Source organism: Habropoda laboriosa, unplaced genomic scaffold (genome assembly GCF_001263275.1).
Source record: "Habropoda laboriosa isolate 0110345459 unplaced genomic scaffold, ASM126327v1 scaffold214, whole genome shotgun sequence".
NCBI lineage: Eukaryota > Metazoa > Arthropoda > Insecta > Hymenoptera > Apidae > Habropoda > Habropoda laboriosa.
Window position 1 is genome coordinate 504,672 of NW_017100328.1, and position 27,217 is coordinate 531,888.

Sequence of the window (27,217 nt, forward strand, 5' to 3'; positions counted from 1 at the left end):
GCAACTATAAACGAGCTATCTATCACGTTCACCGTTAATGGTGAAAATATTTCTTTTTTTCTTTTTTCGCATTTTTAGAAAATTATTTCACCCAGGAAAATAGAATCGTACTTTCATCCAGCTTTCGTAAATAAATTTCTTCCGTACTGTTGTACCATTTAGAAATGATATTTTGAAATTTGTTTTAAATGGACACAGTAGATTGCTCTACGCTATACACATACACAATAAATGTACGCTGTATCGTAATTACCATTGTATCGAACAAAAATTAGTTCTTAGGTATACAGAACGAAGTACATGAAAACATATTGGACTATTATTAAGTGAATCTCAACGGAAATATCACACACATAATGTAAAATGATTTGGTTAGTTTTGTTAGAAATGATTCAGATAATAAGGTAAGTCGTGAGTTCTTAGTAGAGGTCCCTGTTTCACGTGTATTAAAACCAAGGATTTTTAATTACCAAATACTCGTTTCATGTGTACCTTTAATGTACGTACAAAGCTTTTACCCGATTTATGTATATCAAGTTTTGTAATATTTAGAACAATTTACACAATCAGTTCTAGCCTTCGAAATAAAGAGTATTATGCTTCATGGTCTATACGCATTTTTTATTAATCACATTCTGTTTCCATTGCATATGAATAAAGGCACTTAACCCTTTCGCTGCGGCAGATTATCGGCAAAATCGTTCGTTTCGGCGTTTAAAAATTTCAAATATGTCATTTTTTTAATTTCTACCATTAAATTGAAGCGAGAGTACTCGAAGGATCGACTTTTAAGCAAAATTTAAGGAAAAGAAAATTTCCAAAGGGCCTATAGGCGCCAATAGCAGTGAAAGGGTTAAACAAGGCAACCAACAGATCAAACGAAACGACGTGAACTGACTTAGAACTTACAACTCAGCCTATTATTTCCCTTACAAAACGCCAAAGTATACGATTATTACAAAAACACAACAACACATTGCGTATTATTTCGTAAAAATAAAACAAAAGAAAAAAACAACGAAACCGCCGTAACGTAAACATTGTGTTCGAAGTGAAAGATTGTAGGAAAGTTAAGAAGAAATAGAAATGTTAAATAAAGGGAGGAAGAGAAGAAGCAGGGAAAAAGCAGAAATTGATGCTATGCGACACTGCCCACCTGCGAAATTTACTAACACTGCCCGCGTCAAAGGTAGTTTATTTTTCGCACGGTATAGTTCACCTTCCTCCGGATAAAAGCAGGATCGGTCTCTCTGCTGATTCCACCATTCAATTTCACGATCCTTAGTCTAATATACGACCACGACTAAATCAGGATTATCGACCGACGAGCTGCGCCTCCATTGTAAGCCTTCGTGGCGGTCCACACGAGCTCACGCAGAAGCAATCTTTTCATGAATGCACCTTCCCACCATTGCACCTTTTCCTATTCACTCCTCTAACTTCCTTTTAGCTGTAGCCGCAAAATACCATGTACGTATCAATATATCATTTGTCCTATTCTATTATAACACTTAGGAATTAATTGTACGGTTGCGCAAAATCACTTTATAAATAAACAGCCGACTACAATTATCTTTTAACCGAAGCAAAGAAACTGCGATAAACTGGCTACACGAATTTAATGTTTCTTTTCTTTTTGTTACGATACGACCAACCTGAAGAACTTATAATGTATAAAACGTGTGGTTTTTAAGTGTAAACATGAATATAAATGGAAATATAAAGGACGAATTCTGTTTTAAATTGCTTAATTTCTATTAAGCGATGAAATAAGGGATAACGAATCTGAGAACATCGATACAAGCGTGCTGTAAAAGTTAAATTTATGTAAATATATTGAGAATCTTTTGAAAAAGTTATTGAGATACTACGATACACGAGAATTAATAAAAACGAATTAAGGGAAAATTGATTCGACTAAAGGGTATAACTGAATAAGCATGGTAAAAGTGCCCCTAAATCAAATTGACCTTGTGACATGTCAATCGATAGGCCTATCAAGGAAAACTCTTTCTGCCAAGTTCCAGCCTCCTCTCCCTACTATAAGGGTAGTTATAGACTGAAACGTGATTTACAGTTTAAGCTCGATTTCTTTTGTATTGCACAAAAAAAATTAGGGATACTGTGACCAGTGGGATACACATCTGGGAATTTTTCCAGATTTTTAATTGCAAAACTGAGATTCACAAAAATTCTAAAAGTTTAAAAATGCCGATTTCTTTTATCGAAGTGATCAAGTGACAGTATTTATATTTTTCACACTTTCAACAGGCTGTTATAATTACGAATTCGTAATTTTCGTAATTTTGTCAGAATGTTTCGGTGCGCCGTAGTTAAAAAAAAAAACAAATTAAAACGTTTATCTTTACGTACGAAGTTGAAAGATAACCGAAACTATTAAGAAGCGAGGACACTTTGGCGAAAAGACGATAAGACAGCTTTTAATAAACAAACTTTACACCACACTCGTTATTATTCTCCATTCTTAATGTTTATACGAACAAACGTAAAAACTTGTGACGTTTGAAACCGCTCGTTGTGCAATACGAGAGAAAAATTGATCTCAGTTAAAAGTCAGTTGATCTTTAACTGTTGAGCTACAGTGTACGTAACACTTGTCGTTATTCTTGAAACTATAAAAGAAGAATAAAGCGGTATAGAATATTTTATACAACTAGGTCGTAACTCGATAGACATATAAAAAAATACGAATTTGGTTGCGAAAAAAGGTCGACTGCGAAAAAGATAACAAGGCTAAATCACATTTTTTTATGTCAGCTTCGGGTTTACGTGCAGCACGGTGCAAGATGCGCGCACAAATTCGTATAGGTTTTTGCAAGAAGGGAAGGCTTCGATTGTGTAAAGACGATTTAAATGTTACACGCATTATTACGTAGACCTGAGAACAATTTCTCAGAAAATAAATTAATATTTATGTGTGAATGCATGTGCTCTGCACAGTACGTATGATACATGAATTCATTAAAAATTTTAATAAACATTTAATACAAAAAAGTATATAAAACATGAAAAATGTTTTTACTTCTTACAGACAATTGCACTTTCTAAAAATCGTATAAAATTAACGTAAAATTCAGATTGAAATTAAATAAACAGTGTAGCAAAATTTCTTCATATTTTGTCAATAGTAAGTAATTTCTTTTAGAATAATAGAATATGTTTCGAAACAATTTACGCAATATCATGTCTCCTGTACCAAAACAAAACAAAAAATTGCGAGATTGACTCTTGTATATGCAAAAATTTAACCGACAAAGGGGAGATACTACAGCTACTGAGATTTCTAAAAAGTGCCAATCTTCAAAAACTTAAATAAATACCGTCACTACAGAACGAGTCGCTAATAACTGAACTTAAAGGTTGATGCGACTTAAAATAAATAAATATTATGTTGTGTACTGAATTAATTACGCATTTTCGTAAATTAATAATTTACGAAAAAATAGGAGGTTCAATTTACTTTAGTTTAAATATTGCAACGCAATTACCTATACGTGAGAAACAAATGCAATGAAATGAAACTACAGTATCGCAAAAAATTAAAAAAAAAAAAAAAAAAACACGGATAAATTTGATCAGGCGCAAATGCAACGGAGAGCCGTTGGAAAAGAGCGACGTCGGCATACGTCGTAGGCGTCAACAAACGGTAGGTATCGGTGGTATTTATTGGGAATATTTATGAGGGGTGTGCTTTCATGTTTTGCACCGAGTGGGTCGTAATATTTTGACGGTCCTCGTCCCATCATCCGAAGCCGACGGCATAATTTCAGCAGAACTGCCGTGAGAAATTTCACGGAAAGAATCGCGAGAAGTGTCTATAGATTTAACCGTGAATCACGGCACATTCTTTTTTTTTTTTCTTTTTCACGAACCATATGATCCAGGAACATAAGTGCAAGTATATCATTATTGTACGAATATTTCAGTGAAAGCTTTCTCGATAAAACGAATATTTTCATTCGGCTTCTATACGGAAATAAGGAATACTCCGATGATACACCTAAATCGATTTATATTCTTCAACCCTTTCGCTGCAGCGGATTTTAGCAGTTTAAAATGAACGATGAAATAAAATGTATTTGTAACTAAACAAATCAAGATTTGTGACCTTTATGAGAAACGTTTCTGTTCGAATATAAACCTCCTGAAATGTAATATAAATGCTAAAACAAATATAGATGACCTCATAAAGAGACACAGCATAATGTTTTACATGTTACTAGGTTACCATATCTTTCCTTGGATCGTAAACTTTTCTCGTAATCACCAAGCGTGGATAACGACTGCTGTTGTAAGCAGATTTATATTCGCCAAAAGGATTTTAATTTCTGAATATAATCATTTTAGTGTGTCGTATTATTTGCTTATTTTTCCTTATATAAGTGCATATTATGTTACAAGTATTATTAAAAATTTGTAATGTTGTTAGTAAATATTAGATATTATTTTTATTTCTTAATTAAGCAAATCTGTATAGGTTAAAGGTTCCATAACTAATCATTGAAACGACTGAAAAGATTATCTATAAACTTTCTATAACTTATCTATAAACAGAATCGTAAGAAATAAAAAGTTAAAGTTCAAGTAAAACTGCAAATCATATTGACTTAAGGATATTAAATTATTGAAACATTTTATTGACTTGCTGTTAATATTATTTTCTACTGTCACTCTTACCAGCAATATTATTCAATTACTAAAAAATAATACAACATAGGACACAAAAGACACTAATAACGAGATTGATCATATTTGCAATAGAATGAATAGATTTCTGGAGATCTGCTTTAGGAATCGTCTCGAGTAGATGCTCTTATCACAGATGCTTGTATAGTAGAAATATCATCGTAAAGAGTCCCTTTTGTTAGAATTTCCTTGGAAACGAGAAATAATCACAAGGAGCCAAATCAGGTGAATATGGTTGATCGACTAGTATTTCTTTTTTGGCCAAAAATTCACGTACGACCGCGGTACGACGAGCAGGTGCATTATCATGCAAAAGAAACCAGTTCCCTGCATGATAACGCACCTGCTCATCGTACCCCGGTGGTATGTGAATTTTTAACCGAAAAACAAATACCGATGCTTGCCCATCAGCCATATTCACCTGATTTGCTTCGCTGTAATTATTTTTCATTTTCAATACTGAAGGTTCTAATGAAAGGAGCTCTCTACGATCACATTTCAACCAGATAACCGTGATAAGAGTACTCAAGGCGATTCCCAATATTAAAATATTATTTTCAAATAATATTTATACGTGGCACAGCTGCCCAGTACAGTGGCCATTCGTAGTATCAACGGAACAGTTGTAACACAGATCTATAACACAGAGATAAATCTGCAGAAGACCGCTATAATGGTCGTTGGTAGCGAAATGGTTGAAGTCGCATCTGCCCCAACCGCGCAAGTGACTCACAACATTACCGAATATATGATGCACACTGTACGTGACACAAACACTTGCGATTGTTTGTGAACGTTCCAGAAGCTGTCGGTGTCATGTGTTCGTAATTCAGAGGAAATTCGATGAGGAAATCACTTTCACCTTCTATCTTAAAGTCCGTTTATACATAAAACGAGTGGAATTCGCGTCGAGTTCGAGAAGAATCGATGAGATAAATGACGAAAAATATTCTTTCATTTGTTTCAAATTAAACAGGGTATGGTATCGACGAGATAAGATCGTGTATCGTTGGTTTTCAGGATTACTGCACCCCCCGTATCTTGATGTGCCCTATATTCGTTGGCGTAGGGAGGGTTGCTCGGCTACGGGGATATTTTTAAACATTAATAACTAAAAAATGAGGCCTCAAACGCAATTTCTTTATTTTTCAGTTTCGCCTTATTTTGACTTCTAGAATCATCCCTTAAAATTTTTCCCAGAAGTATAAAATATTGCACATATTATGATTATAATAATTTCTCGTTTAGCCGCATTTTGTTTTACGGTCAGAAATTTATACAGATATAGAACTTTGGTTGAAAATAGATTAAATGGTAAATAGTTCTCTAAACATCAATTTTGAAAGTTATTTTCACCTCTTCGACGTGCATCTTACAATAAAACAAATATTGTGCCCTGAACTACATTCGAAGTAAGTTTCATGAAGATTGGTGATTTGCACATCGGGATTCTCCCCTACTAGAAAGCAATGACACTAGTAAGGAATCTGTTGGTCGAAGCCATAACTTTACGAACTCACAACAACAGGCATCTCGATGGAGATCCATGACAAATACTCACGAACACGCTCTTCGTCGTCAGCACTTGTCTAATTGCAACATTCAACATGGTACGCTATCGCAAATACTCATAAACATCTAAAATTCAATCGCTAACGTCCACGAGCCACTTGCATAGAGCCAGTGTAGAAGCAACTTTACGGAACATGTTGTTCGACTGTTGCAAAGGTATCCTCTGATCGGTGAGCATTGTTCCGCCAAAACCAAACGACTTCCGCCGCACGAAACGATTTAGACGATTTCTGTTAAATTCCCTTATGGACGTGAAACAAACTGAAGGAGGAGGAAATCGTAGAGACCTGAAGGGACAACTCGCGGGAAGAACATTTCGTTGCGTGAGTGCTGCCAACGGTTATACTCACTCATATAGAATCGTACAGGATCGCCATATAGACTGCTATATGGCTGCCGCCAACTGATATATGCGTGACGTTATCTATATCCACTTACTTCCTCGTTTGGCAGAAGATTCGAAGCGATTTAAAATGGGTCACCCTAACTGAAGAGACATGTACAACAAAAGAGTGTGTCGGAAGTAGCACCCACTATCAAATTCTTGAATCATTTCCTCCGATTATGTCGTCTTTGGTATTCACTGAATGAAACATTTGAAACTTGTAACTTGCGTTCTACGGGTTTTGCAAATTTTTACGAAGAAAATCTTCCGAAGAATATGTCAATTCGAGAGTTGTTTTGTATCTGACAGAATTGTTACACAGTCTGTCAGAGAAACATTCGAACCCTATTATATTTTTAACTTTTGCCTTACGTTTGAAATAAATATAACGATAATTAATTGGTACCACGTTAAGTTACAATTTCAAATTAACGTGTAATATACAGATAATAAAAAAAAATTCTTAAATATTGTCCAATATATGCACATTTAAATCCCCAAACAATAACATTTCAAAGAAGCGTGTGTATCTAAAAAATAATTCACTAAAAACACACTTTTTCTCAGGCTTCAAAGTGTCGTTCCCTCTTAAAACCACGTCCAATTTCATTGTTTCATAACTTCGCTGTACTACTAATACGTACTTGATCTTATAAAAACAGCACTGAATTCATCTGGAAGTAGACTCTGTCTTTACATAGGATTTATTTTCTGTCGTGTCTAAATATCCGTTGGAGAAAAAGGTAACTTTGATTTTGTAACAGCAGCAAAGAACACACTTTCAAACGTGTCTGCCTTCGATCGAGCTCTGTCCATTTGTGGGATATCCACCGATCAAGCTTTCTTTTTTCTCCCATCAGATGACTCCATACGGTGCTGTGTGAAATTCCAAGCTCTTTTACAGAGTCTGCACAAATTCTTCTGTGATTAGCCTCCGCTTGTTCCTTTAAGAGATCGTCTATAGGATATGAGAACCGTTCGCTACGTGGGGTGTTTTCGAGGTTCATATCGACAGACTTGAACTTCGCAAATCATTCTTACACGGTCCTATCTTTTGGTGAATCGTCACCGAAAGCTCTTCGCATATTACAGCTTTCTTACCTTAGATTAGCCCTTTAATCAACCAAGTCGAATTTACTCAAACTAGCTTCAGGACAAAAGTTTAAACATACAAACGTGGTAACACTTAACGATTCATTTTTTCTCATGCACAATCCAGTAACTTTAATATCTAAGACCTTCTATCGCTATATGTATACTTTCAAGTTGTTCGAGTCAATAATTTTTAGTCTGCAAGTTTGGAAAATAATTTCAGCGCAAAATTTCATTAAAATCGGTATTTCTCAATTGAGCAACGTTTCTCAGGAACCGTGTAATTTTTATTAGCTTTCTATCGCCGGAGACGCTTTTATTTAATCGTAAAAGGGACAGTATAAACGTTTAAAAATTAATTATACGCCTTGTACGTTCTAATACGGCAGCGTATCTCCGCTGTTCCGTGTGTAGATAACGAATTAGTATGAATTCGACATGAAATTTTATAGACTGCTATTAGACGTCGTATGTTCCTTATCACAGAGTATCGTGAAAGCTCGCAGGACAGCGGCTGAAAACGTGTTTCTGGTTGGATATAAATAATAGGACCATGTCGGCAATCGCTATAATTCAATTCACACCTGATAACTGTGACCATAGAATTTCCATATTACAGGCTGCAATAAAATTAAAAATATTTTCGGGGCGGTCCGTACGCTTCAGGGGGTCCCCGGCGCTCTTCTCTTCGGTTCGGATGAACGAGCCGAGGATCGCGATCCTTCACGTTTGCTGTCTTACGAATTTGTTCCTCGAATTTGTTTCTCGTTATCTCTGGTGGTCTTTCCTTCTGTACGACAAATGGTAACCGACTAACAAAACGAAACCGTGCCAGGAGACCACCGCTTTTTCAGAATTTCTACTTGGAATAATGATTTATACCAGGAAAACAAAAGGAGTAACAGTTTCGACATTTTTCGCATTATCTTGCAAATCAACGGAAAAATCAGATTTAAATGTAATACATAAAAGTAACAATCAGAAAGCTTCAACAATACCATTATTTTCTTTTCTCAAAGATACCGCTCTGTCTATTAATCTGATACCTATAAAATCATTAATTTTCATCAACTCAATCGTAATTTGTATCCCGTGAAATTTACACATTCCACGATTCGAAATTCCACTCTACAAATAAATTACGACATTACGAAAAGGAAATCTATTATTGCCGAGCACCAGCTAACGGATATCCAGCTGACAGTCATAAATTTAAGTCGGCCGAAACTGACCGAAGAATCAATTTTGCCGACAACAAGATGAATTGAGTAACCTATAATCTATACCCCTAATCCGTATTACACTCACAGGCGTTATTTCCTTGGCGTACCTCTCTCAACAGAGATCCCGATTCTTTTTTCTCCGTCCAGTTAATTGTTTTAGCTACAGGGGTGAGAATATATTACAGTCTTAACGAACAAGCGGCCCAGAGCTAAACAGAAAATTAACGACTAGTAGGTATTTACGGCTGTGACTTGTCGGCATCGTTTAAACAAATGTTTGTTTCCTGCCCGGAGGACTCCGCCTTGTCAGGCCTTCTTCACAGACTGCGTAAAGAGTTCCTTTGGATCCCTAAAGTGCCGGCGTTCGTGCTCGTGGCAACGCACCAATCACCCCAAATGTACGCCCACTTCTGTCATCCCCTTTTGCACTGTGTTTTGTGTACAGTAGAGGCTCGATACTTGCACGAATACGGAGCTGAAAATGCACGCAAGCATCGAGAGGTTCGTGCAATTAACGACGTAACCTATGTGTCACACGAGACCTCCGACTTTATGGGACTGAGATACGCGATTCTTCTTCCTCTTCTCTTGCATTTCGTTTTATTTAGTCGCAACTAAGAGACAATTCCTGCCACGTGTTGGCGGAATGCAACAGTCGAGGTTCTACTGTAGGCGAATTGTCAACAAGTTTATCTTTGGAGATGGAACAATCAACAGGCAAGTACAGTACATTTTTTTCAATTGAGATTTAACGTCGCCTCAACTGCTTGTACGGGGTTATTAGGAACGATGATTCGGAGTGAATATATTATGGGAAATTAGATTTCATTCAGAAGATCGCTGAGATTTTCATTCGATTTTTTAAATTTGGAATTTGGAACGTGTCTATGTATTTTATTTATTTTAGCCGATTTTAATCGGTGACACTGAGTGTGAAAATAATAATTAAGTAAGTTTATCAAATTCAACACAGAATGAAGTTTATCATTCTCGTCTAACTCATTTTTTCTCTATAATTACTTTCTGCAGTACTGAACAAAGAAATTACTTTCTCCGAAATTATCAGCTCAAACATTTGTCTGCTTTCTGAACATCAATTTTCCCAATATTACACGCAAATTTACCACGCAAGCTTCACCGTTTACCCTTGTTTCTCTTATCTGGCATACTGCAACAAATTAAGAAAGGACGATACAAGCAAACACAGCTAACCGACTGTAAATTTGCTAATTTTTCCGTGCGTCACTGCTGCACCGGTGACATTTCCCCAAACGGATGAGAGACTAAGCGAAAAAGAGAGAAGAGAAAAAAGAAAGAAACAGAAGTAACCAGGGTCGAAAGGAAGAAGAAAGCAAGGAACGGAAATAAGAGGACGGTGAAAAAAAAAAGGGAAAGGACAGGTAGAAGAGAACAGTGAGCGCCGACTCATACGCGCGCCATTGAAACGAAATTTATGTACCAGAAGCATAAAGCCACTGCCGCATCTTTCAGACCCCTAGTATTGGAGGCATCCAAACTACCGAATTCACAAATGTTCGTTTCTCCCCCATTCTCTGTCTTACCCTTCTTTCACCAAACACATTCTTTCAGCTTTACTTGTATCGTCGCTACAATTCAAATGGATACTGCGTTCTCTACCATACACAAATAGTAATATCGGATATAAAGAACGTGGACCTGATAGAGGCGGAAGAGGGCAGAGAACGGGCGAGATATGTGGAATCCTGAGAGCGGATATGTCGAGAAATAAAGGAAAAGTAATACTATTGTCTCCTAACGATCGTCCTCGGTCCAAGATAAATCCCTTATGGAACGTTTGTGAATCATTATTCCGTGTGTTAGGATCAAGAGGATCCAGTACCATGTACTAGAGACCAAGTCATTACGACGTTCTTGCGAAGATTGAACGGGAACGTGTAGTATTGTTTAAACGAATGTCACTCGTTATATTTTTCGATCGTTTTATTGTTTTACGATTTCGATGTTCTAAACGGACGAAGGATCGTCGACAAAGGTTCATTTAACGAGAGAACATGTGAAGTGATAATAAAGTAAAAAATATATCTGACACGTGTTTTTCTTATCGGCGATGGTTCACATTGAAAGGACGAAAATTGTCCACAAAATTGGGAGTAACAAACATATTTGTTTAGAACTTTTTCTTATGTTATCTTTTTTCTTAATTGTCGTTGAAAAATACAAAATGCATAAACTTACACCATTCCTCTATTTTTAATAGTTTTTGAGGTACTAGATTCCAACTATGAGGGCGATTTTCACCCCTTCACCGTGGATGATTGCGGATATAAAAAAATACGCGTCGAATATTTTTTTGAGAAGTATTATATACCAAAGATTCATCAAAATCGGTGATTATCATTTGGCATGTTCTTTTGTAAGTAGCATTCCGAGATCTTTCTCTGGATAAATATTACCGCAGAGTTGAGTACTATTACATTATGAAATCTGAACGAGAATGTAAATATAGTGTCTGATGTCAAAAATATAGAATAATATTTTTTATACGAAGCTTCGTTTTCAGTGAAACGTAAATTGCAGTAGCTCGATTAATTTTGTCAGGCTGAACGCGATAGTAAGTAAAAAAAATGACAGAAGTCAAATTATGAAATTGGCAATGTCCATAAACATAGAAATATAAACACAAGTAATAGTTTGTAGCATTACGTTGAGACATGGCCAAGCGTGCTGACTCATAAATTTTCAAGGTTCATTTCCTCGACAACGAAGGTTCAAATAGAAAAGTTTTGTTCCACACTTTCCATGAATTTTTGCACGAGGAATCATGCTATGCCCAGTTGTAAAAATGTTTGCATTGTGGAACTGTCAAAACATATACATCATAGGAAATGGTGTAATAAATTATCCACGTGTTCAGCATTGTTCAATTAATTGTTTCAGCGGAATAATGAAGAATTGAAATAAATTGTATATGCTCTCCACTGTGTTTCTTATATTTTCTAGACACATTTTTATTAAACGAGAAAGTAAAGCAAAAGAAATAACGAAGGGATTGAAAAATTGTAACTATGTTACATGTACGTAATATGTGGTAAGTTAGAAAACTGTATTATTCACTAAGATTATAAAAATATGTGCTCGTGCATAACAATATGAATCTCGACTGAACTCAATTGCATATCCATATAAATACATCAACCTACAAGTTGAATTGAAAATTTTCAAAAAAAGAAAAAAACATTAACTAGTAAGTCATAGTTGCCCTTTGAATATTAATTATTTTCATCCTAACATTTTCTTCAAAATTGTTACATGAAAATGAAATATACGTAAAATCTGATTTAAACCACTACTCCAAATTAAACAATATTAATAAAGCGCGTAAGCCCAGAAATGTGTACTCCCGACTTATTAACAATCCCATATACGGATCTATTTGAAAGATTTAAAGAAGAGCAAATGTTTCGATAAAAATTATTATAGATGAACAAGGACGGACTAAAGGACAAAGTTATTTAAAAAATGTCTACAATGGTAAACCAAAGCTATAAAGGTAATTATCACGATTAAGTGATTTGCTCGCATAGGGATTTTCAATGCGAATGTAATGAACATCAAAGCATGAATCATATTATTTGGCAACGTTTATAATTCACAGTGGTCGACGTTAATCGGTCAACCGCAGAAATATAAACCTCGATTACCATTAAGCACAAAAATCTCAGTCGCCTTACCAAGTATCTAAACTTTCCTAAAAAGACAAGAACAATTATACCTGAAAAATTTAATCTGCACAGCTAAAATAGACCTCACCCGAGGTCTCGGAAGCTCAAACAAACTAAAACAGTGCGTAAGCTAGTAAAATGACAACGTACGTAACAAATGTACGCCAGATAACGATTTCACATTCGTTACACGATTTCTAGGAACGTAATTGTCCCTCGCGGGAAAATATCAGAGGATTGCTTACGCTCGTATGCGCCGAGAGAGCATGTAACGGCGCTCGCTCGCATACGGTTGTAAGTAGGTAATATCTGCGCGTAACGAAGCCTTGCAAAATAAGGGAAACAGTGAAACACGATCAGGCAAAAAGATAAGCTTGGCTACTGCGAGATCTCCTTTACTCCACGGGGTTCCCGGAAAGAGAGGGCCTCGGGATGGACACTCGCCATCTCATCTAGCAGAGATAGGCCATGGCCCAGCTACCATATCTGATGAAACGCGATGGATGGGACAGCATGACACTAAAGTACGAAACAAAAGTGTCCTCCGCGGCGTGCGTTCCTCTGCCGCGCGGCATCTAAACCCTGCGCCTCAATCACCCCCTTCGGCACCCACACCTGGAAACCATGCAATGACTGCGTTGGGACCCGACAAAAACTTTTACTGTTTTTTTTTTCGGCAATTTGTTACCTACTTTCACGTTAGTCACAGGTTTCGTTTCCTCTATAACGTTCGCCTTTTTTATCCTTGCGTAGGTATTATACCCCTCGAAATCTTTCGTATGAATTGTTTCGTATAAATACACACCAACGTGGTTGATGACAAAATTAATTTCGATATTAATATTCTTCGTTAATAAAAGATATTTTTTTTTTTTTTGTCAAGTAAAGTACGACGACAAGGTCCTTCTTTGAAGAATAGTGAAAAAGACTTTCATCGATTGTTTGCTAATATTTATAATAGTATATTGCAAACATTATTTTATTATGACGGCTACAATCATTGTAAATATTCGACATATTTTATAGACACTTTTATGATCATTTTCAGAGTATTATTCCTCCATAGGCAAACATATTGCTTCACACTCAGCAAACTGTATTGTTCACGTTTAAGTCTACTTTTTTTACTCTTCTAGGCTTTTAAAGAATCTGAAAAAGTATTCTGGGATACTTGGTGAAATCTCTGCTGCATTACACGATTGTTCGTTAAGTCAAATGTGTAAAACTCCTTTCGGTAAAAATAAAAATCCAAGAGTGAAATAAATTTTGACCGAAGCAAGAAATACAATACGTACACGTAAAATTTTTGTAACCTACTTCTCACGCATTTTTCAATCTCCTCTACGATAAAATTGCAAGAGTCGAATGAAATGTTCGAAGGAATGCAAGAGTGAAATTTCGTTTGAGTCGTCGAACACCCAAAATTGCCTACGGAGCATTGATAAACATAAAACGCTCCAAACTAAGGTTCGAACTAATAAACAGAAAATACGAAAGGAATGGTGTTTTGTTTGCAAGAAGAAACGGAAGAAAGGTGTGTTGATTGGGACAAAAATCCGGCACATCGATCATAACACAGAGAGATTCCGAAGAACGTGGAAGAGAGGTAAGTATGTAAGAGAACAAATTTCATCAACAAATGACAGAACTTGGAGAGCGAAGAAGTCGGTGTGGCGCAGTGGGTCTCTCGGCGTGACGCACGACCTCCTTACAGGCGCCAGCCTGCTAGAAGAAGAGCAGAAGTAAGAAGACGAAGAAGAAGAGAAAGGCGTTCCGACGAAACGAATCGCGGTGTCGGAGCCAGATAAGATCTCCGAAACGGGGATCAGTAATATTTTACAAAGTCATCGAAGTTGCTCGCTAACTTCGGCATAAATTACAATCGCTATCTCCTCCTCTCCTGCACTTCTTCGCATTCATCCCTTTCACGAGGTCCCTTCTCTCGGCTATGGGAAGATAGGAAATTGCACGGAGTGTTAAACAAACACTTGCCATCCTAATAATGTAGGACACGCCGATCCACCTCGCTGGAAACTAATAAATTCGTCCGTCAACCGGAATATGCAACTATCGAAAACTTTTAAGTCGAGAATTAACGAATATGCGAGTTCTGTATAAACGGACAAACAATTTGGAAATTGGAGAAAAATGTTTACGATAAATAATACGCTGTGATATACATAAACTTGTGAATTATTTGAACTAAATAAATAAAATTAGTATAAACCTACTTGGAAATCGTAGAAAAATATTTGCGATATACTGTGATGAAAATAAATTTGTGAATTAGATTTGAAAAGTTCACTTGTCTGTCGACGTAAAATTTATTACACTATCAAAGAAAGATGTAGATACGAGAGAAGACGATCAAAATTAGGATTTCTACAGAAAATGTTACTTTATCCTTTATAATCGATTTCGTTCGAAGTATATTGACGAGATTTTAAGAATATCGATAACAGTAACATTTTGGAAGTTTCGATAAAATAGTTATATATGAGCCGTTCAGTGCGCAAATCGATTAACTCCACTTTTTGAAAAATCTTAAATTTAAGTGTCAAAGCACTTGGTATAGTCATAACTTTTTATATTTATAATAATTTCTCGACTTCTCATTTTATGGAGTTAATCGATTTGTGCACTGAACGGCTCATATGTGGAAAAAGGATTTTTTTTTTTAAAAAAGCATGTTGAACTCGCTGGTATGCTAGGTTTGTAGGTGAGTATGACGAAGCTCATGTTTATTTCGGGTAGATTTCGTAAGTTTAACATAAGAGTAGCATGGAATCATAAGACGTCCATCGTAAAATCCAATGTTTACTCGTAAGATTAGCGTCTATGACAAAGTACAATGCCGCCGTTTATTATTTCCGACAGTGAACAAACCGATTACCATCACCGAGAACCGTTACTTAAAATTTTGCTGAAAAAAAAGAAGAAGAAGAAGAAGAAGAAGAGGAGGAGAACGAAAGCCAAAAAGTCCGAGGGACACGAGATCCGGACAATGACAGAAAAAAATTCCTCACTTGCCAGGGACTTGTTCATAAATTATATCTGAAAAAATATTTGCGGATGAGCAAAGTATCGCGTGTATGGCAGCGGATGAATGATGATTTTAGTATGCCTGACAAATTAATTCTACGTCTTCGCCGCGTAATTTTGAAGAGTTTTAATGGTTTTTCGATTTTCGACGGCCCTCCGAAAAAGTTTATAAATTATTACTATTTGAATTATTAATCGGACAAATCATCGCGTATCTTAAATCGTGTGTCAACATGAAACGGTTTCTTTCTTGGAGGAAACTCTGCCATCATAAATATTCACGTGAATTTAACACGGTAGATGCCCATGTTACAAAGCCATTTACAAGGAAGCAACGCATTAATATTTCACGTATATCATTTGACAAATTTTCAATACGTACAGTACGGCTTTTTTTACCAATGAAAAATATACGCGACGCGTGGAACACACGCAAAATGTGAGACGTTACGTGTGTTGACACGTATGTTTTTACACGCGTACAACTTCGAAACTGGTTTCCAATCCAATTACGCTAAACCAACAGAGGTATGTTTAGAATAACAATTTCAGCAAGAAGAAGGCACGTCAATTTGAAATAACGTTAACAGTCTAATATTTTCAAATTCTAATAGAAGAACTCCATATACAAGATGATTTACGTAAAACAGGTCACCTAATTACCTTCTGTAGGTAAGGTTGTACGACACAATTTTCATACCTAATTTAAACGGTTTTAAATGGTTAACATCTATCGAATATCCTTCGATTAACTTCGATTCCGGTATATCTATACGTATACGCTTGGGAAAATGATTCGACGATCAAATATTCTGTTTAGAAGAGACAGAAAATATTACAGGAGATTTTGTAAGATAAAATACACGAAATCTCGATTCGTTCCTTTCAAAATAAAGCGGTTCTTACCTTATACAAGGTGGAAAAAGCAACGAGCGTTGGTTAGTCCGAATGTAACCGAGAAGTTAACACGATAGCGATCAAACTGCTGAAGATTTTCAGAGGTTGAAATACAGATATCACCCACGAAGACAGCCTATCCATTCTCAGGTGGATTCTAACCCGAACTTGAGTCAGAAATTAATATTCTGCTTCTATGTGCAGAATTTGCCGTGGTTCCTAGGTCTCCGGGGAAAACGTCAGGTATGCGGTCGAACTGCATGGAATGGTAAGAATGAAAGAATACTATACTATCCGATATGCCTATCTGCTCTTTGATTTCCCGCGTCTAAATCATTCCACATTTTCTTATGTCAAAAGGAAAGACGTCTTTCTCAAGCTACCGGACAGGTGTTTCTCTTTTTAAAAATACTACTTATTCAATTTTATTTTATTTAACGAATAGTATTGCTCGTTTAAAATAGAATACAACGTCGTTGAGAAATTGTAATATAAATAAATGTGCAATCCGAATTATTTGCATACCGATATTGTAATTAATAACACTTCGTTTTGATATCAACAGCGTTAACATCTCGGACGTATAAACGTGATTGTTATCTATTCAATGGTTGCGTATTGCTTGAGTATCTTTCGCGTTTCACTATAATATTATACAGCAACGTGGCCGATGAAAGCTGATACAGGTAATAAGCACCTATACCCAGTTTATGGAATAAAGGCAAAGGGAAAACTTTTCGGGCAATAAACATCTGCATGAGCGATGAAAACATTTTAATATTTCTCCCTAATAACACACCGTAAGTAACACGTGTATGACCGTAACTACCATTTCATCTTTCGGTAATTTATCTTTCGCGGTGAATCTTTCGCGATAAACAAGCCTTGTGAAGCACGAAATAAAAAGTCGGTGATTATAAATATGCTTAAATAAATACGTTACATTTCGCTTATTGTGAAGAGCAGTAACATTCGATATTATGAAATGAATTGATTTTTTTTTTAATTTTGCATGTTTGTGGATTGCAAATATGAAAACGAGAAGAACTAATGCTTAAAGTACACATTTGACGTAACTATAAATTCTGAGCAAAGCAAGAAATACAATACATTTAAAATTTTTCAAAATGTTCAAAATTAATTCTTTCGAACAAGAAATAATATCTAAATTTTGCTCAAAATGCGTCAATTAATTCCCCAGAATTGACGATTAATTCCCAAAAACTAAGCTTCGTATGGGAAAAATTTTATCCAACATTTCCAGTTTATATTTTCATATAGAATTCACGCCTTCATAATTATACCAATTGTAGAACATTCTGTACGTGTTGAAAATGGTCGAGCAAATAATTAAAATACGAGAACGGAGAGGCGGAAGAGAAGGAAGCGGGGGAAGAGTATCGTCGACTACGTCGTATCCATGAATTATTACCGTCGAGTGTGTAAAACAACAGCGATATCAAAAAATGATAAGTGCAACACGAAAGGCAAAAAAGCGACGGGCTGCGTTAAAACCGGGGGGGAATTATGCGAGTCGGTCGAACGATACAACGCGCGAGGGTATAAAAAAGTTCGCGGATCGCTACTCCGCCGATACTGTAGCAAATTACACCACCGCGTAGGAAATTCAATCCAAAAATGAAAATTAACTTTAAAGCGCATCCTTTACAATGTATATGTGACTGTAAGGGTGTCGACTTAAATTCATCGAGGCCGATGTCCGACTAAAATAAATGAAAAGGTAGGAAGAAGGTAGAAAGTGTACGGTGTGTCGGCAAAGACGGTATCACGTTTCGTGTGATCCGATATTTGTTACACGTTCTTATAAAAGATGAAGAAGCGGTCCGTCGTGCGGTCCAAAGGCACGGAGGTAAAGGAAGAACGGATATTGGCACAGGTACCAGCACGAGCACGAGGGACAAGAGTACAAGAGAGCACCACGGAACACGGAGGGAGAGAGAGAGAGAGAGAGAGAATCACGGGCACACACCACACAGTCACAAGCACGGGGCATTTCAAGACCCTATTAACGAGTGGCCCCCCGCGGCCGTGCAACAGGCCCAATCAACCCAACTCCAATTCCTGGCCCTCACTTCGACTTGTTTTATGTAATGCCCGCGACGCCAGAATCAATTAGTCGAGGCACCCTCCTATTTTGCGTATGCATGCACCTATATGCATAGCGGCCAATCCACTCAAAAAGGTTCGGAACTTATTTGCAACTGTCCGCTGTGAACCAGAGGACCCACGGTAGACGAGAAAAACCGGTTCGCTGCGAGTTAGGCGGAAATTAAATGACTCGAAACAAACGGGAATAGCGGTGCTACTCGCCTCCAGCGGAGCACCAAGCTGCCAACACTGACTTTCACGTGGAAATCTATTCACTGTTCATACCATTTTATACTTTATCCGTCAAGTCGACCTTACGTACCGCGTTACACGAGAAACGTTACCGTATGCTGGTTTACAGGTGCCAAAGGGTATCACGGTTAGAAGGGACCTACTATTTGTTTTAACCCTCTGTAACCCGGTTTTTCTTCGTTCCTCAGGAGATAAGTTACAATTGTAACTTTGTTAATTGTAATTGTTATAAAAATTTGGCTGGTGATAAAGTAATAGTACAACAATAAATAATAAATAAATAAAATGAGATTATAAAATATATAAGGGTTAAAATGAAAACCTGGAATATTTAGTACGAATGTTAAAGTTGTCGAATTTGTAAAACATGGAAAAAATGTCATAGCTGGCGAAAAAACACCGATGACTTTAAAACCTCGAGAAGGTTTTAAATTGATTGACTTTTGCATTCATAAAACCGACATTACTTTCCCACCAAGCCAATTATTCGTATAATGTACATACAATCTAAATCACATCTCCCTCTCTTAAACTTATGGCCGCTACTGTACCGTATGTTTTCATTCGTCTGTAGATAAAGTTATAATGTTTGCCTCTATCTTATACGGTATAAATATCGTCATATTTCACGACTGTTAAACGTATCGAACAATTTTCATTGTATAATACATTTCGAAATGGTCATTTATAAATCTGCTGACATTTCTTGAATTTGCTACGCTAAATTCATATTTTGCTATATTTCCTTTTGTAACTTAAATCTATCAATGTACCAATGCGAAAAAGTAAACGTTTAAGTTCAGTTTCTATTGAGTTCTAAAAAAAAGTTTACGAGAATCTCGTGTGTCTAACCGTTCCTATTTAAAAATATCAGTCTCACAGACCTAACCTAACCGTTTATGCACGAAAATTTCACGTGACCGGTTAAGGGTTAAATGTAAAGATACAATCACAGAAAGAGATGATCAAACTACTAGCATAATAAATCTAAAAGAAAGTGAAAGAAAGATAGTGAATTCATGTATCCTTGAAATCAAAAAACATCAATGAATGCCGCAGCACGAGCGCGATACATCACACAGCAGCAACCAGCATGGGAACGTACGATCGGACTTTGTTCAGCTACTAGGCAAACAATCGACCGGGGCTATTCACGATCCAAAAAGCACGACCATACGTATCGGACGAAACTGTGCATACATCAAGCTTGTTTATATCTATGCTGGGAGTGAGAGCATGTAACAATACAGCAATTTGGCTTAAACCGATACGAGATCTCACGAAGGTGTTTTTTCCCACCTTACCGTTACCACTAGCATTCATCGATAAACGACGAGCCTCCCTCGTTCATGATGCTGAACCAGTGGTATAAAAGAAATTTTTACCTGATGAAACTTCACGTTTCACGAGTATACTTTTATATCTACCACACTTTGTACACGTCTGAAGAAACTTCATATTGTTTTAAACATTTTCCACGAAAGAATGGAAAAGTAGTTACCGATGTAAGAATTTAGAAAAATATAACAACGATAATAAGATAATAAAGATGGTATGAGACGTTCCTTCGTGTAAGTGTAAAATATATTATGATTACGTACTTCACAATTACGAACGAGTCATATTAGTTGATGAATAAACACTTTTAACGAATGCAACAATCGTAAATTTTAAAACTAACGTCTAACTATTATGCAAATGGTACATAACCTTAACAAGTTTTTATGTATCACATACAAGTGCGTACGATGTCGTGTATTGTAATATTTAAAGTGTATAAAAATATTATATTATTACATTTTAAGTATATTAATTATATGACATTTTAAAGTATATAAAAATTGTTTGTATACCAGCGGGTTCGAATGGATTTTGCAGAGGCCTGTGTGCCATGAATTCCAAAACGTGTACGCACATACACCCACCGACACCTATAGGTACTGACACTGTATCCTCTATTTCTGGAATTCGATGCGATCTTATCTCGGCTTCGAAGTCACCACGACCCCCGCGAAGAGGATCTTTGATTTAGTACGGAGGACAGAAAAAAAAAAAAGAAACACGCAATTCCGAGGACACCGGCTATACGTTCGAAAGGTATGGTTTTAGAAGCACGATTTGCAAATGAAACTCACTTCACTTCTGGGATACGTTAAATGTATAAGTAAAATAAGGTTAGTCGATTATTTTTGTTGGACAATTGATACGTTGTTTCACTTTAATTCTGTTTGGTAATTTTATTATCATATATTTTTCGGATTTAACAATTTAACGTAACCTCACATCACGGTGCGAAAATAACACAAGTATGCTTGTTTGATATATCTTGTTTAAAACAGATTTGATTTCAAGTGTTTTACATAAATCTAAAAGTAAACAAGGGAATAAAAGTAAACAGACTAATTTCACGCGTTATTTAAAGTTTTATAAAAACAAATTTAACCAATTAAACATTTTGTTATTATAACCTACAAAACTGCGGAAAGGAAATATATTACGTTATCCGTGCATAAAAAATAGTGCTCTTTCAGAAAGTTTTTCGTGAAACGTACATATTATCAAATCTGTAAATAGCAGTAACTTTACTGTATTTCTTAAATTGATAATTTATAAAGTTTTCAACGAAAACACTACGAAATTCTCAAATTTAAGAAACATAATGCATTAATGCGTGAAAAAGACGCGGAACCTGTATCAGACCTTAAACGTTAGTTGTTTATTTAGGATAATACTCACCAGTTTTAGTGGCACTTTGAACGGTAAAATTTTTGTACCATTGATCACTGTACCGTAAGGTTTATATTCCAACCACCTGCAATATGAAATAGCAATATCAGATAAAAGTATAAAAACTCAAATATGATTTACGAACATATGTGTATATGATAGATGTGTTGAACAGACACATGCAACAGGTGATACTAAAAGGAAAAATAAACACTATCGGCGCTTGAATGCGTTGCCAATAATAATTTTAAATACTTCAAAGTAAAATCATTTAATATTTAATAATAACGATGTCACTTATAAAATTTTTATTTTACAAAGAACAACGAAATATAGTCTGTACAAATGAAACTATTTTAATTAATTTTGTACTTCATATTTATTACTATATTCAAATAAAAAAGCCCCCTCTATTAAGAACTCTAACGGTTCACACAGATAGACGTTTTCAACCGATAAGTTAGGCACCATACAAATCGCATCAATAAATATATTTCAGCATATTAAAAATTTATTATTACTTGTATTTTCATAGCATGTAAATTTCAATATGTAGGACAGCTTTTTGGTTCGTAGTTAAGTAGATTTCTATAACTTCAGCTTAGAAAAGATATATTAAAAACATTAAGAAACGTCGGCATAACATAACCTCTCTACAATGTGATCAGATTAAACTAATAAATACGTAGTTTCAAATACCTCAACTAGCTCAACGGTATTATGGAAAATAAAAAAATAAATAATAGTTACCTATCGGGTATTGTCTTCGGCATGACCGTCGTTTATTTAGATATTTTTATGCAAAATTAAAAGCACAACACCGAAACGCAATACCACTATCACAGTACACATACGCAGTAGCAGATGCAGGCAAAGGTACATACTCGTGACGCAGAACGATCGATCGATCTCTCGATTTTTGCGCACACGCAGTTACGTTAATGAATTCATTTTATACCTTATATATTATTAGTTATGTCAGGTGTTATATATAAAACAAATTAAATTAATGAAATACTTACTTTAAATCTGGTTTGTTATTATACATAAAAGAATTGTATAGGTTAATAAAAATGTTTCAGAATTTTTCAATTATATATAGTAATGTGTGGAATACTTGTGTGACATTAATATTAGATCTTATATTTATTTTAAGTGTTTTAATTTCATTTTCATATATGTTTGTTTGTTTGTGTGTGAGAAAATATATATTTATGTTAATACTTATATATTTATGTATTTATATACTTTATGAACAATATAACATAACATGTGGGCAAGTGAGGAAAAAAGTTTTTGAAAATGAAGGTTTTTATTAGCTTATTGGACACTGTGCATCTCCATCTTTTTTCACCTTTAGTTGTAATATCTCATTCAATACCTTTTTCTCTAAATCCAGAAGTGCAGGAGGTTTACTATACTATAAAAAAAAGAATCATAGGATTTATTTAGAAGCATTATTAAAAAAATAGTTTTCATACCGTGATAATCAATGTACTGTATTGATGTGTAAAAGATATTCTATCTTGTTCTGGTTTCAATCCAGCACGTTCTAGATCAGGAACTATTATTTTCTTAAAATATTTTCTATTGCTGGTACGAATGGTTATTGTTCCATCATCTTCTGCAGTTACAGAATAAACATTCCGTGGATATGATAAATTTCTTATACGCCACTCAAGTGAAGTCTTTGTAATTCGTCTTGTAATAAATGGCTACAAAAATATTATATAATACTCATTCATTCTACAGCACTAATGAGACTGAAATATACATTTGTAAATATAGCTTTAAATTTTGCTAAACAAGCTTCACGTACAGCACTTGAACTTTCCTGAATTCCACAGACTTCAATATTATTTTGTCTGGGTTCTGGGTCTCCAATTTCTATGTTCCAACCTACATCTTGACCAAGTTTACCTTTTTCTTTCCATGCTCTTCGTACTAAAACATTAGTCTCCAAATGGTATTCTTCTACCATTTCTCTGCCATCTTCCATTAAAAAATGAACTTTTCTTTTGTCTATTCGTAAAGTAAAATTATTGCACTTAATATAATTTTAATTTTTAACATTATTATACTGCAATTTAACAAAATAAAAGGGTTACAACAAAGTAAAAATTTGTACATTTCATGAAATACATATAATAGAACTATATAATATACATAATTTTATTAGTAACTTATACTTAATAATGAATAAATACTGTATTATAAACATTTAACTTAATTATAGAAAAAACATTCATCTGTGACCTCACTGATAATTATTGTACAATCAAAAATTTGAAATAACATTCACTATTGATCCAACGTTTTGGAGGTTAAACATAAACGCTTTATAACTTTCAATTTATAAATACCATTTAAAGATATTTCTAATCAAAATAAATACATAAATAATAAAGATATTATGATCATAGCATTAATGTATTTTTTAAATATTTTACCATTTTGGATAATTGCCGTTTTCTGTGCATTTTGAATAAGACTCAGCCACTGATCCGGCGCCATTGGTAAATAGTTTACTAGTTTCTTAGCAACTATACCATAACAATTATCGATTGTTTACTAATATTTACAATAATACGTTGCAAACATTATCCAATGATAATTAAATTGGTTAAAAGATATAACAAATTCATTTTATTTGTCTATGTAATTTTTGGTAACAAAATTAATGAACTTCGAATGTTTTAATTTTTTTGTTATCAAATTATTCATAATATATTTTTAATAGTGTAGGATGGTACGTATGGATACGGTTAGGAAATAGGACTCTCAGGTTCTGAGGGAAAGACAAAAGTTTATTCATTCTTAGTTTATCAGCCTTTCAATACAAGCTTTGATTTTCGGGCGTCCGGCTTTAAGCAGCCGAACTCTTCCATTCCGGATCTAACGAATCCTTTAACAATTACAATGTTCAATTGCGATTATTGTAATGTGTTCGAATAGCTGTCTATACTCTACTCTCTGGAAGGCGACCGACGGGTAATTCAACCGTTTTCTCCTCCAGAGAGGAACCCCAGGTATAGTTCCTGCACTCTCTTAGCTGAAGGGCGTCCGATAGCAAAACTTCGTACTCTCCCCACTCTAATAGGCAACCGATGGATACTTTCGTTTTCTTCCAAAAGAGTGCAGCAAGAATGCTCTAGAGTGCGTCCGCGGCTGCAATACTTATATTCCACCGTTGCTAATGAAGTGTGGCTAATTAACGAGCCGCGTTAATATGTGGATATTCGCGCGGAAACGCATGACCTTCGCGGATCGTGAGACAGACGCTTCTCGAATTTTCTAGTCGCTTCCTAACATTTCGAAAATGACAAAGACAGATAGCTGTCCCGTTCGCTTTCTCTCGGTCAGACGAAGAATTCGTCCCGTCTCTCGTTGATTGTTGTTACAATGTGTCATTTATGAAGTTGTGTGTGCAAGCCCCATGGGTTTTCAAAATAATTGTGAAACGAACAATTCGTGGAAAAAGAATTTAGAAGAGACACCTGGAAATTACACAACACCACTACAAAAGGGAAAAAGAGATGGATAGAAGAAAAAATGGCACTGGATTGCAATTGTATATTTAAAATTTCCTATTGATTATCATATTTATTTATTGATTTACTATCAATAATTAATTATATCACTTAGTACTTATTAGTTATGCCGTAAAATTGTTGGTGTAAAAATATAAAAATTAAAATAGAAATACAAATTCACTGCAAAGGAAATAAATAATATAAAAAAATTAAAAGTAGAAATAGTAATGGCTACTTGTGGATTACTCATCGAGTAATAGTAGATTGTGCAGTACAATCTATTATCGACTGCTCACCTGTTATCAACTGCTCGTGCAAGGCTCGATCGTTGTCTATCATTTATAGAAAAATAAGTGTGATAGCCTTCTATTGTATTGGTAGATTAATAGCGAGAGGCCACAATTTTTCCATCTCCCACTTCTATTTAGGTCCTAAGGCCCGTTTGAAACGTAGACGAGGTACAGAATAAACCTAACACCACAGACGAGATATAGACGCAGACGAGGTACAGCATAGACCTTGCACATAATGTATTTTTCTGTTCAACGTTCTGAAATACCGATTGTGTAAAAAATCAGAATTTTCAGAACCCTCTACGATATAAAGCAAAAGTTCAAGAATTACATACAATCCAACCATCGAAGATGGTAAAAACGACAGTTGTAAAGAATCTTCTTTTATCAAATTTGCATATAAATATACATCCAATTCGAACCACTATTACTGCTATAATCTTATTCTATGCTAAATCGGTAATGTTGGGAGCGACACGAAAATGGTAAGGGCACTCTCAGCCCTTCTGACCTTGACACAAAAATGCATTAGGTGTTAATACCCTTTGCTCTGCCGATATGTAGAATTCTATTCTCCATTTGTGACTTTCAATGTTACCGATTCAGCACAGAATAAGATTACAGCATTAGTAGTGGTTGGAATTAAAACTAAATAAAACAATGCAATTACAAATAAAGTTTAGGACAGCATATCTTATTAAAATCATACTCGAAATATAAAATTCTATGCTTCTATTCTATATACTATACTGGTTGATCGTAAAATTCTATCGTTTCATTTGCAAAGAAAGTAAATTGAGATTTTTTCAATGAAACCTTTATCGATTCATCCGTGGAATAATATTTATCGTTACTTATAATTGTCTTCCTAGTACTGTACGTTGCTGAAAACACTCATAAAGTCAGATCACAGACATTTTTATTATTGGCCGAAACGGTCACATCTCCTAACCCATCGCATGATGGTGAGCATCAAAGGTGGAGCGAACGGTTTACTTCTCTTGCCCCTGTGCCGTCCCGCTCGTCATCTTCTCAGCAAAGCATAGTATCCACCAATTCATTTATCTGGTTTACGAAATATTTCATATTTTTGCGATTAAAATATTCCTCCAATATATTCGCAAGCTGATTTTCAACGTTAAAATTTCTCCCTGTTAACGAATTGTGAACTCAAAATTATATGATTAGTGACATTATTTTCTTATCTTATTTTATTCAATTTATATTGAGTGCTTCAGGATGCGTTAGAACTAGTGTTGCCGAGATAGAATACTGTTCCCTTTCTGCTCGTTAAACTGTATTAGACTAGGCCAATATCTTGCACTATTTTTGATTGCAGTATATCAAGTTGTTTTATACAGAGTTGGTCCAATTAACGTCATTAGGAACAGTAGTTGGTCTGTCGGTACATGCTTCATTGCCAAGGCGAAAACCTGTTAAGCAAAATTCAGTTAATACAAGGTTTAAACGTTACGAATTACATATGAATATTGTCTGAACATAAGTTTAGGATATTTGTTATTACGTTTTATAAAGTTATATTTGAAAAATGATATGCTGTTGTTATAATAGTCCAAGAAGACGTCTCCACCACGAAGCCAGGTTGGCCGAGCGGTCTAAGGCGCCAGACTTAAGTTCTGGTTCCCAATTGGGAGCGTGGGTTCGAACCCCACACCTGGCA

General features: G+C 35.3%; 2 protein-coding genes and 1 non-coding gene across 3 annotated transcripts in view; 1 reads left to right on the plus strand and 2 right to left on the minus strand.

The window, feature by feature from the left end:
• LOC108574419 (RNA/RNP complex-1-interacting phosphatase) overlaps positions 1-22,554 on the minus strand; it is a 43,013-nt gene extending 20,459 nt beyond the window's left edge. Inside the window, exons 1-2 of the mRNA XM_017937005.1 lie at positions 22,461-22,554; positions 21,720-21,795 (exon numbers count right to left, since the gene is read on the minus strand). Of these exons, the coding sequence (XP_017792494.1) occupies positions 21,720-21,795; positions 22,461-22,483 (99 nt within the window). The 5' untranslated portion in view covers positions 22,484-22,554. The remainder of the gene's footprint in view (positions 1-21,719; positions 21,796-22,460) is intronic.
• A 471-nt stretch (positions 22,555-23,025) lies between these two features.
• Positions 23,026-24,245, minus strand: LOC108574416 (protein DPCD). The gene is made up of 4 exons (XM_017936999.1): positions 24,161-24,245; positions 23,530-23,732; positions 23,192-23,425; positions 23,026-23,130 (listed from the first exon to the last, which is right to left on the minus strand). The coding sequence occupies exons 1-4, from the start codon at positions 24,222-24,224 to the stop codon at positions 23,026-23,028; spliced, it is 606 nt and encodes a 201-aa protein (XP_017792488.1). The 5' UTR covers positions 24,225-24,245.
• A 2,888-nt stretch (positions 24,246-27,133) lies between these two features.
• On the plus strand, positions 27,134-27,217 carry Trnal-uaa. Its single transcript has one exon. It is a non-coding gene; the product is annotated as a tRNA-Leu (tRNA).

Excerpts from the sequence above, each read along its gene's own strand:
- LOC108574416 (XM_017936999.1), bottom strand. The coding sequence starts at position 24,224 with ATGGCGCCGGATCAGTGGCTGAGTCTTATTCAAAATGCACAGAAAACG. Across the intron at positions 23,426-23,529 it reads TTCAGGAAAGTTCAAGTGCT|CCATTTATTACAAGACGAAT; the intron begins GTACGTGAAGCT and ends ATATTTTTGTAG. Across the intron at positions 23,131-23,191 it reads ACAGTACATTGATTATCACG|TATAGTAAACCTCCTGCACT; the intron begins GTATGAAAACTA and ends TTTTTTTTATAG.